This window comes from Momordica charantia (assembly GCF_013281855.1).
Source record: "Momordica charantia cultivar OHB3-1 chromosome 6 unlocalized genomic scaffold, Mcharantia_2.0 BLBB01000006.1, whole genome shotgun sequence".
NCBI classification, from domain to species: Eukaryota; Viridiplantae; Streptophyta; class Magnoliopsida; order Cucurbitales; family Cucurbitaceae; genus Momordica; species Momordica charantia.
In genome coordinates, this window is record NW_028275164.1 from 5,459,249 (window position 1) to 5,475,259 (window position 16,011).

The 16,011-nt window shown below is 34.9% G+C and overlaps 3 protein-coding genes across 6 annotated transcripts; all 3 read right to left on the reverse strand.

The window, feature by feature from the left end:
• Positions 1-289: 289 nt before the first annotated feature.
• VRN5 (Fibronectin type III domain-containing protein) lies at positions 290-4,582 on the reverse strand. 4 transcript variants are annotated; one of them, XM_088125371.1, is made up of 5 exons: positions 4,428-4,581; positions 4,044-4,175; positions 2,515-3,157; positions 2,048-2,358; positions 290-1,943 (listed from the first exon to the last, which is right to left on the reverse strand). In XM_088125371.1, the coding sequence occupies exons 3-5, from the start codon at positions 2,970-2,972 to the stop codon at positions 739-741; spliced, it is 1,974 nt and encodes a 657-aa protein (XP_087981497.1). In that variant the 5' UTR covers positions 2,973-3,157; positions 4,044-4,175; positions 4,428-4,581; the 3' UTR covers positions 290-738. The 4 variants fall into 4 exon arrangements, with proteins under 4 accessions (XP_087981497.1, XP_022144903.1, XP_022144900.1 ...); XM_022289211.2 differs by lacking the exon at positions 4,044-4,175 and having other exon boundaries at positions 290-1,940; positions 4,428-4,582; XM_022289208.2 differs by lacking the exon at positions 4,044-4,175 and having other exon boundaries at positions 4,428-4,582.
• Positions 4,583-7,113: 2,531 nt separating this feature from the next.
• LOC111014474 (DUF538 family protein (Protein of unknown function, DUF538)) lies at positions 7,114-10,047 on the reverse strand. Its single transcript, XM_022289218.1, has 2 exons — positions 9,482-10,047; positions 7,114-7,395 (listed from the first exon to the last, which is right to left on the reverse strand). The coding sequence occupies exon 1, from the start codon at positions 9,944-9,946 to the stop codon at positions 9,485-9,487; it is 462 nt and encodes a 153-aa protein (XP_022144910.1). The 5' UTR covers positions 9,947-10,047; the 3' UTR covers positions 7,114-7,395; positions 9,482-9,484.
• Positions 10,048-12,580: 2,533 nt separating this feature from the next.
• LOC111014475 (Heavy metal transport/detoxification superfamily protein) lies at positions 12,581-13,942 on the reverse strand. Its single transcript, XM_088125782.1, has 3 exons — positions 13,163-13,942; positions 12,923-12,998; positions 12,581-12,830 (listed from the first exon to the last, which is right to left on the reverse strand). Exons 1-3 carry the CDS (start codon positions 13,391-13,393, stop codon positions 12,700-12,702), a joined length of 438 nt encoding a protein of 145 aa, XP_087981908.1. The 5' UTR covers positions 13,394-13,942; the 3' UTR covers positions 12,581-12,699.
• Positions 13,943-16,011: the final 2,069 nt, after the last annotated feature.

The window sequence follows — 16,011 nt, forward strand, 5'->3', positions numbered from 1 at the left end:
CCAGACAATTTCCTTTCTATATTTTACTCTTTAAACAGTCCTTCCTTATCCTTTCTGTCTCTATTTGTTAGCAGCAAACTTTTTGCACTTTCTTTCACACGCTGGGATTGAAATGAGAAGGTCAACCAATTTTTTACCTTTAGAAATGCTTAGATGGGCATTGTCTAAGCAAATATGTCGTATGTTGTATAGTTTTCTATTACAAGAAAAATAAGTTGCTGAAACGCTCTACTGCATACTAAAAATATGCTTAACTAGCTGCTGCTAAATTCTCCATCATTCTCCCTCATAAACCAACCAAGAGAAGTTTCATTAATTTACCAGGCCAACTACACTATTGTACCAAACAAGATGACATTAATCATGGAAAATTCAAGAATAATTTCAGTTGCCTTCTTTGAATTGGAAGAAGGCAATGTCAATATGATAGATATTACAAATTATCCTCACCGACACCAAGCACTTGAGAAATATTCCATGCTCCCTACAAGGTACCGGCCACCAACAATTTGTTACATTCTAAGAAAAATTGAGTAATCTGTCTCTGCAATCAGAATCAGCATTCAATTTCTTTGACCCGGATGACATTGTTGTCCGAGGTATAAATAGATCACTTGATGACGGTGATCAAGGAAAAATGCCTGTACAAATAATGCCAGACCAATTAGAGGAGAATAGCATAGAAAATGTAAGATAAGTACTGAGTTAACGGCGATTTCTGCATGTGAGTATGCTAATCTAATGCCAGAGCTTACTGCAGAACCCATTTCGTGGCTTCTTGCAGGATATGATATCAGAAAAGGAGTCCACTAACTGTCCAGCCAAGCAACTAGGTTCATCAATCAGTGTTTGGATGAAGGTGTTGACTACCCTGCGTTCTTGCTCTGTTGATCTCAAGCTAAACCATGTTAGAAGTTTCAATCTAAATTCCTGTTTGATGTGACCTTCACATTCCAGCCATCGAATTATCTTTACACAATACTCGAAGTTCTCGTCCAAGAAACATGAACCATTGGATACTCGGAGTGGGGATCCATTTATCAAAGTGCTGTCACAATCATTCGGTTCTTCGTGTGTGCTTGCTGCCCTTTTCCTACATAACCCTGTGAGGGAATCAACAGCCGGCACCTCTCCATTTGGGCCACAAGTCCAGATCTGAGAATCGTCACCGCTACCGTGTGATCTAGCCAAGCCATTTTTCTCCATGTCATGGGAAGCAGCATCTTCATCTGCCTCAACAGCCTGCTGCAGAGTGCAGTCATTACCTTCATCCCTAGAACACTCAAATGGAGGAGTTAGTTCTTCATTCAGATCAGGCACTGAAACCACATTTAAATCAAGTTCACGAGAAACAGGAGGCAGCTGCTCTTCTTCTTCCGGGGATTCAGGCTTGACCCCCTTCATCACTCCACAACAATTTTTTACATCAGCACTGCAAAGCCTCTCGAGGCAGCCTTCTCCTTGAGTCCAAGCAAGTTGCAGAATCTTTCCAAGTTCTCGTACTTGAAATCCTGAAGATGAACTGATAATGGTTGTATTATCTGGACCCCTCTTGTGGATACAGCTTTCTTCGATAATGGGAATTTCTTTCCTGTGATTTGGAGGAGTGGGAGAATGGGAGGAGTTGTGAATTATTTCTACACTCTTTGTAAAACACTTGGCCTCAGAGTGACCAACGTCGCCAGTCTCTGAATATGAAATAATTCTGAATGTGTATTCAGTGCACGGTAGTAGATTGGATATCAAAATCCTTCTCTGAGATCTAGGAAATACACAAATAGGTTCTTCTGAGTATGCCTCTTCTTCTCTACTCTTACGATACCAAAGCTTGTAGCCTTTAGTGTCCTTAGATGATGCATTTGAAATTTCAATTAAAGTTATCACAATAGAAGAAGATTTGATGCCCTCAAAAATAAACTTGCAAGCAGCCGGAAGTGAATCTTCTGTAAAAAAATGAAGTTATGGGAAAAGAAATAAACAACATAAAAGCTTAAGAGATTTATTTAGAATAGTTGGACGGCAAGTAACATATGGTCATGGACTAAACCTCGGCAATTCAGATTTGTATTAGATACTGTAGCCAACCATTGATCTGCTTTTTCGATCGCGAGAGAGCAAAGCTTCTGCACATCACCAGCATTAGTGAGCCTACAGACAATTCCGCGAGCCATCTTGGCAGAAATACCATTTACAGGACCCACTTCTGTTTCCAGCTTGGTCTTTGCATCTTGAATAATTTCGTGCAGTTCCTTAAACCTTGAAGTCCTTTCAAGAAGCCTGTAACTTAAATAAATCCTATAACAGAGAACATCAACACGGCGTGCATCTCTTGCTATAGCTAGCTGCTTCTTCCAGCATCTGCCAGTTTTGAATTTCACAATCCGATCAGGCCGTAGCTAAAAGAGGATAACTGGAATAAATAAAAACCTTGCAACAATACCTCTTTGTGTCCTGAGAACCCAAAATTATGCAAAATGACGATTAAAGGAAACATTGGGGGAGAAAATTACTTACTCAAGTATCCCAGAAACTTTGCCACAAGAGGCACAGCAGTAACTACCATCTAGCTGCATTAGTTGTCCAAGATCAACAACCCCCACCTTCTCACGCTGTAAGGCACACTCAATATGGCAAGATAATCCGCAGAAATCTCCCTGTTCAGATTCAGTAGAGCACACCAGCCAGAGACTAGGGTCCTTGTTGTCATCAAATAAGTGACAGATACAACAAGAGCACCTCTTGCAAAATGTATCCTCTATTGACAAAACAGCTCTACAAGCAGAATTTTTGCATACCCATGTACTCGAAATTCCAGAATCTAGAGATTGCTCAGGAGTTGCTGGTACTCGAGTTGGGTTTTCTGTCTTCCTGGGTTGCTTCCTACTAGCAGATCGATTATTTGAACTGGATGAAGTTTTCTTCATTTCCAGTTTCTTAACCATTCTACTAGTCACCTTTGGAAGTTCAGACATTAAATAAAAGAATGATCAAGTCCGGCTTCTCCTTGTTAAGACATGATCAGAATGTAGAACAAATACATCATTCCAAGTTCCAACCGAGGTTCAGGAAACTACAGAGAAGTTTTTGACCTGTTCAAGCATCACCTAAAAGCTCATTTTCTCTGCTTCTCTACACATCAGGACTTTGAACACAAAAACTGGATAGAAAAGTATAAACAAGTTACCCTTGGCAATAATACAGCATGACTTACTATACTTGAAATATAATTTATCTATTTGTCATTTTCCTACTTCCAAACCAAGAACACATTGCGGAAATGTAGACCCACCAGCTATTAAGTACTATATTATACATGATCAAGTCAGCGTAAGTCCAATTTATTTCTGTCAAGGTTTAAAGAGGAAAAGATGAATTCATATAACAGAACTGATAAAAGACGGATAATGCACGATTAAAAAAATTCATAACCCTCTTACCAAATTCGCAAGGCAAAAGATTCCTTGCCTTCAACATCCAGTGAAAAGGAATTGAGGGAATAAAAAGGGGACAAATTAACATAGTACTAAATTGCATATTATACGTCAAAACATACTGAATTTTCCAGAGTAAGAAGTTAAAAGTTTGCCCATCCCAGGAGTAGAGATATAAAAAATTTCCTATTTGGTTGTTCTTGTGTGTATGTGCCTTGAGAGCATGAAACTAAACTCATGAGATCTTCATTACAACAAAGAAATGGAAGCTAATCTTCAAAAAGTCCAGGGAAAAAAAAAAGCTAGCAGATAGACTTTTTCTTTATGCGTGTGCAGGAGGAAAATCGCCACGACTCCATCTTTTTGCTTAACATTTTACCCTCCCAAATGTAGCTTGTGATTTTCCCGAAATTGATCGACAAACATTGAAATTATTGATTTCAGCGGTACAGAGCCAACGTTTCCAAAGTTCCCAGAAAATATATATACATATACATAATATATATATATATATATATATATATAAGATGTAAAAATATTTTCCACGCACAAAATAATCTTTTTCCGTCATCCTCACCAAAAAAAAACACTGTTGAATTACCATGACATTACCTTCATCAAACATTCTCCACGACTTTATACACGATAGTCAAAACAATACAGGAAAGAGAACACGGAAGGCGCAAGCAGCAAAAGAAAGTTGAAAATAACGCTTCTGAAATTTAGCAAACACATTGTGCGAATCTAGAGGAAACAAATAAAAGCCCAACAAGTTAGATACTGATTATACAGAATTAAAAAGAAGAACTAACGTTACGGAATACTGATACAATACGGATACATAATTTGAAAAGAAAAAAAGAAAAGAAGAAGAAGAAGAAGAACACCGAGAAGGAAGCTCGAAAAACAACGGATCTGCCGCAGAACAGCCCCAAAGAGCCAAGGAAATCGTTTGCAAGAAACGATGAAAACAAAAGAGAAATATTCGGGACGTACCGGCGAAGAATGGGGACGAATCTAGGGCTTCGATGCGCCGAAACCGAATAATTTGTTCTGCGCGAGCATGGAGCAGAGGGAGAGATAGAGAGAGGAAGATGAGAGAGAGAGAGAGTCTTCGTATGTGTTAGTTGGCTTAGGGAGAGAAAAGCTTGTACGAGATGTTCACGTTATGGGACTAGGGACAGAGAGTGCAAATCACGTACGAAAGACGCGCGTGAGAAATCCGCCTTCTTCTAGGATCCATTTCCCGCTATAACGAGCAGATAAAGTACACAAACCACTGCGTTGAATTCAGATTGGGGAGTGAAACCCACTCGCAATTTCCGGCGCGTGATTTCTCCTCAGTAAACGTTATTTTAATTCTGTTTATTATTATTATTATTATATATTTTCGCTTTATCAAGTTTGTTGGAAACCCAACGTGAAAGACAAAATACAAGTCTCATCATCAGCTCCACCACGTGATCAAATCCCAGCCGTCCGATCTGATGACTTCGGAATCTCGGACTCTAATCATGACATTATTGTAATCATTAATTAAGTTAAAAAAATTTCTTTAATCACGTCGACCGAATTTACCATAAAAAAGAATTGAAGAAGACTCGGTTTCGCAGTTAATGACGCGTGCCAGAAGAATAAAATAAAGAAAAGGAAATTAAAAAAAAAAAAACCCAATTGGAGGTCAAAAAAGAGGCACCTGTAAAAAGACAATCTGATGATCCCAGAGACTTTTCCTTGGGTGCGCAAAAATTGCACCTTTTTGGGGTGTATTCTCTGTAACCGTCTTCCTTGCCTTATTGGTTAACTTAAGTGTGAACGAACTTGGACAAATCCGTGGGCAGAAGAATCAAAATCCCCACTTTAACGACGGCTTGACTAGCGTGTTAGAGTTGGAGAATTTGAGGCCTTTTCAGTCTTGGATTGGACCAAATAAAATGAACCCAGTTGGAGTTTTGTCTTATAATTAACGTGGGGTTGAATTAAGTTAGGTGAACAGAATTAAAGGTGGTGAAAAGGGAAGATAATTTTAGTTGAAATAAAGGAAAAGGGGGTGGGTGTGGGGGTGGGGGCATGATTGATTGATAAAACTCGTGAAAGTAGACAAGAAGGGTAATCAAATAAGAGTGTGACATGTAATTATGGGTTTCTTTTTGGGAAACGATGCTAAAGAAAAAGATTAGAGCCATAGGGAGGAATAAAGAAGAGATTTGATTGGGTAATGAGAAGAGTGTGGTGAAAAGAAGGGGCATGCGAGGGGTGGGAACAGACTACAAGGCAGGGGAGCCTGAGCCTGAGCCTCCACTCGCTGCTGTGACTGTGTAAGCCATATGAATGGCTTTCTTGGTTTCATTAAATTAGAGCCTTGTGGGTTCTTGGGAAATGAAAATGTGGAGCAAGTTTGTGACAAATGTTGGATTATTGATTGCTTTTGGGAAAAATATTGGTGATTGTGTGTGTGTGTGAGAGGCTGTGAGGTGAGGTTCTCCACTTCTTGGTTTTGGTCCAGAAAAGTTTTGGCCATACAAGAAAGTGCATGTCGACATGTCGAGTGTTTGGAAGTTCTAGCGCATCAGCGGGGTACATTAACTAAACATAATATTTCTTCCGTCAAGTTTAAGGTTGATGGTGTCGCTTGAAAGAAAAAATGTCCACCAATCTGTCCAAATAATTTTAACATTTTCTGATTTTTTTTTTGGGGGTTTTGGGGGCCGTAAATAGTAAATTATTTAGTGAGTATTTGCAAAGTTAGGCTTGGTCTGAGTTAAGACCATAAAAGAATGAGGTGAGATGGAACGAAGTTTAAATCATGAATCTTATAGCCAAAACGAGGATAGTTCAGCGGTTTTGACACATATCTCCAACAAGGAGGTTGTGAGTTCAATCTCACGCCCCTACATATTATACTAAAAAAGAAGAAAAAAAATCATGAATCTTAAATGACAATAAACTAATTCTCCAATATCTAGATCAATCATTAATTTATATAAATTAATATTTTATTTTCGTAAAATTCCAACATGAACATAGTTCAATTGTCAAGTTTCAAATTCTCCAACTTTCTCATTGAACTAAAAACATAGGCTATCATAAAATGAAAGTATTGATTATCATCATTAAACTTCATAAACGATTGTCAACTTAAGCAAGACACCTATCCTTGATCAAAAGATATTGAGTTCGAATGTCCACCCCTCATGTTGAAATTTATAATTATTTATTTAAAACGATATGTATAATCAATTTAGAAAATCAAATATTTAAAGACGAAGTTTTTTGAGTAAGAATATTTTAAAATGAAGTTATCATTACAGATTAAAATCCCTCCTAAAAGTATGATAAAATAATTGAGATGATTAGTGAGTTTTCCTCAAAATATAAGAAAATAATTCTCTTCAGAGAAATATCTTATCCAGCAGTACTGTCCTCCCACCCTACATAAATAAATAACCCTTAAAATTTTAATGTAAATTGAACTATAGTTTTTTCACTTTGAAACAGCAATAATAGCCCTCCAAGAGAGAGGTTTGACTTTATTATTTAAATCAACAATTTGCCCTTTAAATTTCACTCGGAGGCATCATTATGTAAAAGAAGCTGCTGAAAAGACAAGACAACCGACACCAGAATTTCAAAGTCGTTCACCCCAGATTCCCCCACAGGCCACAAACACAACCAACAAAAATGAAAAAGAAAAGTTAGAGGGAATAAAATTACAGAAATATATGTCAGCTCATGGTCATGTACTAAACAAACATTATTAAAATAGTGTATTAATCCAGAACTAGAAGCAGCAAGAGTTAAAATACGCAGAATTAGAACATACATACAACAGGCTGGGGCTGATACGCCACCATATACACAAGCTTCACATTTCGTTTCTAAAGTAACAATACCCCGAAACATCGATGATAACATGATATGGATTATGCACTGGGTTCATCTATGCTTGAAGATGAATGAATGCCTGCAGCAGAAACAGAATACCAATTAAATAGTAGATTTGATCCAATTTGATCTTGGTAAGTACAAGATATTATATATTCTGCACCTTATGAAGTCAAGCTATTAAATATTTAAAAGAAAAAGAAACAAAGTTGGGGAATCTACTTTTCTTTTTTGCATAGAAATTGAAAGCCAGACAAATGAGAATTCACTTGTTTCTTTATAAGTAATGATGAAGAGATAGCTTCAGATCGCAGCATTGCCTGCCAAACACATTAAGAAAGACGGCTCCAGCTAAAAGATTCTTAGTAAAAGGTATGTTGGGAGTTGCAAGGAAACTTTTCTAGATCCTGGTGATGACCAAGGACTCAGATAAAATACATGTTATATGTCCAAAATGTAAGAAAATTAAAACTATTCACACCCTCTCGTTTTCTTTCATCAAACAAAGATCTTGTGATTAGGGACAGAGATGATAGAGAGAGGAGACCTAAAAAGGATATATATAGAGTTGGAAGTTTTTGTGGTAACCAACTAATATAATATGAGATGTAGTTTGTTGCTTCCTTCCACTTTATATATGAAGAATCTACATCTTACCCAGCCTGGTCCTATATATGTGAAGAAGAATCTACATCTTACCCTGCCTGGTCCAGCTTCCAGAATGAATTTGTACTTCAATCTTGAAAATTGAAAATTTTAGATGGTTGATATGGACCCAAGAAAATCACCATAACAATTTATATGATTCCCTTTAAGACAACGAAGGAAAACGATATTGTCAATAGCAACGGACTTGAGTCCTTGACATTTGAATTTGATCTTACGATTGTAAGACAGTAGCATGTAAATGAAACATCATGAATAATGTATTATCAAAACTTCCAACTTTTCGGAATGATTTGATTTTTCAAAAATGAAAAAGAAATAAAATGGAATCCTTGCAAATAGTAGCTTAAAAGTCGAGAATCATACTAACTACAGAAAAGTTATTAAATGGTACTTCTAAATTTTATGTTTTGCAGGGTCAAAAATTCAAATCTCGACTTCCTATTTGATCTCTCACTCTCTCTCCCTCCCTTTTTTCTTATGTTAAGATTAAGAATGATCTTTCTATTTGTTCTATGTCCCTAGATCCTTGATTCTTTCAGCTTACTAGCAAAATCATCGTCTGAAATTTACAGGTGACATGGTACTCTTCTTAATGATAAACACCACATTGTCAAAAAAGGATTTTGCTAGCCTTCTGGGTTTGGTTTTTTTTTTCTAACGTGCAACTAATTTAGCTAAAAACACCAGTACAGTTCTTAAAAAATCTTTTAATAATACGGGTTTTGTCATTTTATAGTTGTCCCCAATGGCTTCTGTTCTTATTGAACTACCTCCCTAGCACACTTGTTGTAAATTCCAGATTGCAACTCCACACCTTTCCCACTTTAGAACGCCCAATTGTTAAATCCAAAAATAGATAAAGTTCCCATTCATCCAATGAGGCCGATTTAACAAAGACAACCGGTTGCTTTTGAGGGTCTTTGGACTATTGCCAAAACTATTGCTAAAACTAGCCAGATACCAACAATCAATAGATTTGCAAATTGATCCACCAGATCTTACACGATTTATAGAAAGTTTTTCATTCTAGAACGTCAGGAAACTAGGATTTTCTTGTATTATTAATTAACACCGAGAGTTTTAATTATGCTTTCATGAAACGGAAAATATTCCATATTTCACATTTACATTTCTGCGTTCAAATTAGTCAGGGGATAATCAAGAGGGCCTTCGATTGGGCACGTTATCAATGTGGAAGAAATATACAGATTCTGTTCGAAATTCATGGATGTAGAAGATAACTCGAATGCATACCACATAAAAGGAAGACGATAGTTAATTCAAACTAAAGCATTCTCTTCCTACAGAATATAATTCATACGACTGAAACATTACTTTCAACGCAACAATAACAGAGCGATTTTAATTTTGAAGTTAGGTGAAAAGTCTACTTTACTTGCACCTATGCAACCCCAAACTACTGCTAATATTTGAAATCGAACAGTAGAATTAGCCGTAAGAGAAGCAGAAGAACAGCAAATTGAAGAAACCCGAACCTCTTACGAAGCAGAGCGACGACCTTCACATGCTGGGCTCTCGTTGAAACTCTTGGACGGATACTTGGCGGTGATTAACCCAACCTCGAAGACCAAATCATCGCCGGAAGACCTAATACCGGTGATCGACCACCACTGGAACAAAGCGCGAACTCGAATCCCGTCGAGACTGTGGATCCGACCCTTGGCAATCTTACCGGTGACAACCCTAGAAAACGAAGCCACGTAGTTGTCTGGCGGGAGCGTGAACTTGCACGAGTCACCGAGGTCCAGAGAGAAGTCTCCGGAGGTGTCGTTGATAGTGTAGCTCACGACGGAGGATGGAAGAAGACCGAACGGAAATCCATAATTGGCGAGCCGAGCGTGGGCAGAGGACGGTGGAATTTTGAGGTCTTTGGAGTCAGTGGTTTGGGTCGAAAGAGAAACGAGAGCCGAGAAGATAAAGAGAATGAAGATGGATTTCATGGTGAATTTCTTCTCCCGTCCTGTGAATCAAATGTTTCTGATTTCGCAAATCTCTGATATTTCTTTTCTTTCTTTCTGCTTCCTCGTTCGAGTTATCGTGATAGATACGGAACTGTTATCGTCCAAGGACGAAATCCTGACGACGACGAATAACTTTGACCAGTTAAACGACGTCGTGGCATGACCGTTTACGTCGAGAATTTCCAACGGATATTTTGTGAAAGTCAATGAAATTAAGGTGCAAATTACACATTTACCACACTTCCACATTTTGATTATTTAATATTGCCCAGTTTTATGGAGCACAAATTTTTCATACTCGTTTTGAGTGATTTTTTATGTTGGTCAATTATTAAGTATTTATAAAATTTTCAGTGTTGATTTTTTTTTTTTAACAATATTTCAGTTTTAGATCCGTTGATTGACCGTTTTTCTTTTTAATTTCAACTTGATCAAGAACTTATCGTGGAAACCTATACTATAACAATTTTTTATTTATTATTTTTTTTTGGTTTAGTTTGGTTGTTTTATGTTTTTCCCCTTACAAAATAGAATATCAAATTTGTTTGATAATTATTTTTTTGTTTCTCGATTTCAAAATATTAAATAGTTAGAAATTTAGTGAAAGAGAAAATTTTATGTATAATGTAAATGGTAAAAGGTCATATCCATCTTCGGACTCCACAAAATTTTTTAATCTTCATCCTTGCTGTTCCCAAATTCCAAAAATAAAAATTGGGGTCGAGTTATCCCAGGGATACAGATCTTCACATGGGAAATCATTTGCTTAGTAATTAATTTTAATTAGTTTTTTTTTAATAAAAAAAATATGGTAAAGAGAATTAGAAAAAAAAAAGATAAAATGTTAGGAAAAAAATATATTTTAGAGGGAGAGAAATTATAAACAAAGAAGAAAATTATAAAAAAAAAAGAAAGAAAAGAAAAAGTTAGAAACAACAATTTCCATTTTTTATAAGCAAAGGTGTCTAAGGGGGCTTCGGTTTCAAATCTTTCTCAAATCTCGATGATCGTAGGTCCTGAGAGGAGTTATTGGATTCTTCATTGTGATCATTGGAATGAAGAGCGGTAGCTCAAGACTTCCCTTTATAGTTTGCAGTAGTGCTATTACTCTAGTCTTTTTTGTCTAAAAGGGTAAAGAGACACGAGAGATAGTAACGGTATGAGATAGCGGAATAGCTATTGTCAGATTGGACGAGCCAATAATTTTTTATTCTTCTCTTATTTCTTTGATATCTTCATGTTAATTACTATGGTTCGACCTAGTTTGTTTATCAATTTTCTCTTTTAATTTTGAGTACAAGTGGAGATTCAAACTCACATTGGATCGAAGTATCGTAAACAATTTGGACTATATTTAGATGGGCGTTTGTTCATCAATTTTAATTTTCTATTTCTCATTTATTTAGTTTTCTAGTTTACGCGCATGCCATAATTTTATTCTCTTTTTCTTATGTTAATTTTTTTAAGGATATTTTTGTTTTAAATTTGTGATTTAATTATTTGTTGCAATATGCATGCATCTATAGCACAAATTGGGTCGGTTAATTAGGTGGCCCACAATACATATTGGTTTAGTGATGTGTCCATTTGAGTTTTAATATGGCACCAGACTATACGTGTTCATTTGTCAAGCTCATAATTCAGTTTTTGATAAATTATTGGATTTTTCATGGATACATGTTTGAAAAAAATAAAATTGTTCTAGTAACAACAAATAAAAAAATAAATTAACAAGTAGGTGCATTTTTGTCATTTTCATATATATATATTTATATTATCACGACATGTGCACGGATGAAAATTCAAATCCAAATCTTTTGGATGACTTAATCGATTAAGTTATACTCACATTGGACAAGTATTAATTATATTTTATGTTATAAAAAATCAATCAAGTGATTTTGTGTAATTGACCCTTATGTTTGGTCATTTTAACTATAGAGTCATGGATTACAAGTTTAAAATGAATAAATCAATGATTTATGATAATAGGGCAAGGGTTAAAGAGGAGTTTACTTTTGTTAAAAGTTCTGTTATTCAAGCCGATGTGTGGCAAGAAAATGGCCGTGTAAAGGTTTTTCGATATTTTTGTCATTCTTTTTATTACAACAATGTGTGAAGATAAAAATTTGAATCTACATTTTTGTCATAAATACACGCGATTGACTCATGAAATTTTTGTCATATTCTAGTTGAGATATTCTTAATTTGAAATATCTCCATTTAAATGATATTAAAATAGGTCACATCCGTGATTTTGTAGCCTTTCAAAATTAAAGGGATAAGTTGGCTATAATTAGTCATTTCAATTGGACACACTAGATAAATACATGCCACCTAATTTTATAAATTAATCATCATGAATGTAGTTCAACAGGTTAATATATGTATTTATCGATAAAAGAAAGTAGTGCATTCAAATCCTCGTCTCATATGTTATTTTACTAAAAAAAAAAAGACATAGCTACATGTAGAAAATGATAAATATTTACAATAATGTCAACAATTAACCTAAATTAAGTGGTTCAATCTCTTAGGTCACGTTGGTTGTAATCACATTCACACCACAAGTGGTCAAATATGGAAATTAAAAACACGAAATTACACACAATATAATATTAAATATTCTCTGCCAATTCGAATCCCTCTGTTTTAGAACGATGTACACATTTCTAATTGATGTTACAATAAATAATATTAATTATTTGCTCATATGCAAATAATAATAATGGTCAAGCTAGAGAAGATTGCCAGAGCTGTGCGTTTTTGACTTTGGAGACGCTCTCCACCACTTCAAAAGGCAGAATGTCTCCAATAATAATCACCATTTTCGTCTCCAAGTCTATTGTGTACGAGCTCACTCCTGTAAATCATTCAAAGAAAAAAAAAATCCCAACATAATTATATTTTTTTTGTTAATTTGTGGGAGTTGTTAATTTGATGGCTATGTGTTACCTTCCATCTTTGAAATGTGCTTCTCCACTTTTCTTGCACAGCCTCTACAGTGCATGGACACCCTCAACATCACCATCTGCAAAATCAAACCCACCGCAGAACAGGGTCTCAAATATCTTAAATATCTCCACGGTTTTATTTTATATTTCCCCAATCAATCTAAAACTTTGTTTGCATTTCCTTTATGAAACGGTGAAAGAAAAAGGACGGGCAGGGAAATTAATTAATTAATAAAATTACCTTGGGCTTAAGTTGGAAGGCTAAGGTTTGGTTTCCATTGACAAGGTCCTTCAATCTCAGCGACTGCTCCTTCTGGTTGTGGGTAGGCAAAGGCATGAGCGGTTCTTTATCAAACTCATCTTCTTGCTGATCTTCCATGGAGTTTATGCAAAAACAAGAGCTACATGAAGAAGCACTACTGAAACAATCCAAAACACTTGCAATTTTCTTCAGCTTCTTCCCCATTATCATAGTAATGAACTAAAAAGGCTTCAAATTTGTGATTTTCACAGACACCCTTTTAACTTTTAAGGCCTCTCCATGTATTTCCACAACTGCCTCACCAATCCCCCAACTGCAAAGATCAAGTGATGAATATCATAATAACCCTGCCCATGATCTCAGACGACACGGCAGCAGGTACAGTGATATGAAATATATAATATTTCAAGTAGGAAAAATAAGTGCAACTTTAGGGTATTGATGTATTTATAGCAAAATGGCGAAAATAAAGGCGGAGAGAAGAGAAGTGAAGAGAAGAAACATTTGGTAATGGTGGCCAAATGAAGCAAATAATAAAGGGGGAACAATAATGGCCAAGTGCTAACCAGCCTTTCCCAAATAATGAATAAGCCAATAAATAAAATAAATTCCTGAAATTGGGTTGGATTGGAGGAGCATGAAACGAAATGATTGCTGCGGTTGAAGTTAGCACTTAGCAGAACAGGAAGCGAAAGCTAAGGCTTTTTGGGCACTCACCGTCCACCTGCGGGTGACGGGACTGTTTGGGCTGACAGCCTTGTCTTCGTCCATTACTTATATATATATATATATATTATAGTGGCATGAAATGAGGAGATGGCCGCTGGGGGCTTCAATTATTGGAGCCCATCACTTCAATTTCATCACCTTAAATTATTGATTTTTTTTTTTTTAAATTTTGTTTGCATGATTTAGTTCTTTTGGCCATGTGAGGAGGGGGTAGTTTTGGTATTTTAGGTTTTGCGAGGGGATTCAAGGGTCATGTTATGCACGTGCGAGTCACGTGAGTTTTGCTATGTTTGTAACAAACATTGAAAAGCTTGGTTGGAAAGGGGTTTAAATAATATAAAACATAAACCATGTAACATGTTCTCTGTTTGGATAGAGAAGAAAAACAATGGGACATTGTCCCCTCTGGTTTTTCCAACTCCACCCCCATTCCCCTAAAACTCAAATTATTAAATTAAGATTTATATAAATTTGCTTTTCGCAATCACGAACTTTAGTTTATACATTTTTTTTTTTTAATCATGATAGAATAATTTTCCAATTGATGACTCAAAGGAAATGTCCATTCGGCCATACGCAATCTTGAAAGGATACCAAATTTATGGCTTTTACTTTCTGCACACTTGATTGAATATTTGCTCTTGACCTAATTTGTTAAGTACTAAGTATCATATACACTTCTTGGGTGTGTTGTAAAGTTTGTTCTAATATTAAAATTTGCAAACCTCATGTATGCATATTTTAATGTTGCAACATAATTTTAATTAATCAAGGATTAGGTGATTTCTATGCTAGCTTATCAAAATATTAGTGGGATGCATCGTAGTGTTTTTGTCCCATAATCTAAGGCATTTTCCTTGTGGGGTCACATTCCATGGCTTAAACCATATATAAATGTATGTGCTATAATCACATGCTTACATTTTTTGTTTTAGTATAGAGATTGTTTTAAGCAATTTTGGCGATATCTACGGGTGGAGAGGTAAAAAGAAATTATATTATCATGCAATATAGAATAGTATTAACAAAAAGCAGTCAAAATTTTTTTTGGCACAGTGGCTCCCCAATCTAAGCAAAAGCTTGTTTGGGAATATCATAGAATTAATGATTTTAGTAAAAAAGATTTAATGATAATCGATTTTAGGAAAATGATTTTTATATGGTTACTTTAATGTTTGATTACACCTTTTTTTAGTGATCTTTATATAATTAAACTGGATTTGAATGATAATATTTGAAATTTAAAGAAATAATTTGACAACAGTTTTCGAGAGAAAAAAGTTAGAGAAGAACAAAAATCTTAAAACGATAAATTTTAGAGGGTGGGACAAAGATTTTAGATAGAGAAATAAACTTAGAAAAGAGACAGTGAACTAAAAATTTAGAGAAATATTACAAAAGATTTTAGAGAAAGTAATTAGAGAGGATAAACGAAAGCTAATGATAAATAAAGTTAGAAAGTAAAAAAAAAATTAGAAATAAGAAAGATAAAATTTCTCAAATTTCAAGGTAAAAATAAGGTGAAATATAAAGATAAATTTGAAAATTAAAACAATGACTATTTTAAAATTATTATTTTTTTTTTTTACCAAAAATCACTTGAGAATCATCTCTAAATGATTTGGCTATGAATCATTTCAAATAATTTTCGACATTTAAAATTACTTGAGAATTATTAACGTAACATGAACCACTTCTAAAAATACCCAAACTAATTTGGTAGGAGTTGATAGCTATAGTTGAAAGAACTATCTTCTCGTTATTCACAAATAACAATTGATTTTATAGTTAAGTGGGTTTAGTTGGAAGTAATTTAATTTTATATTTTTAAAAATATTATATTTATTTCCTCACAATTTCTTTGGTATGCTTTTCATATTTCTTTATAATTATTAGTCAAATTTTGAAAATTAAAATAAGGTTTTGGAAACTAATTCTTTTGGATTTTCAAAATTTAGCTTACATTTTGAAAACATTATATAAATATTGATAACAAGATAAAGACATACATAGATGATAAAAATAACGGTTGTAAGCTTAATTTTAAAATATATAAAAGAAAAAACATGTTATTAACCAAGCTTTTTTTTTTTCAAATA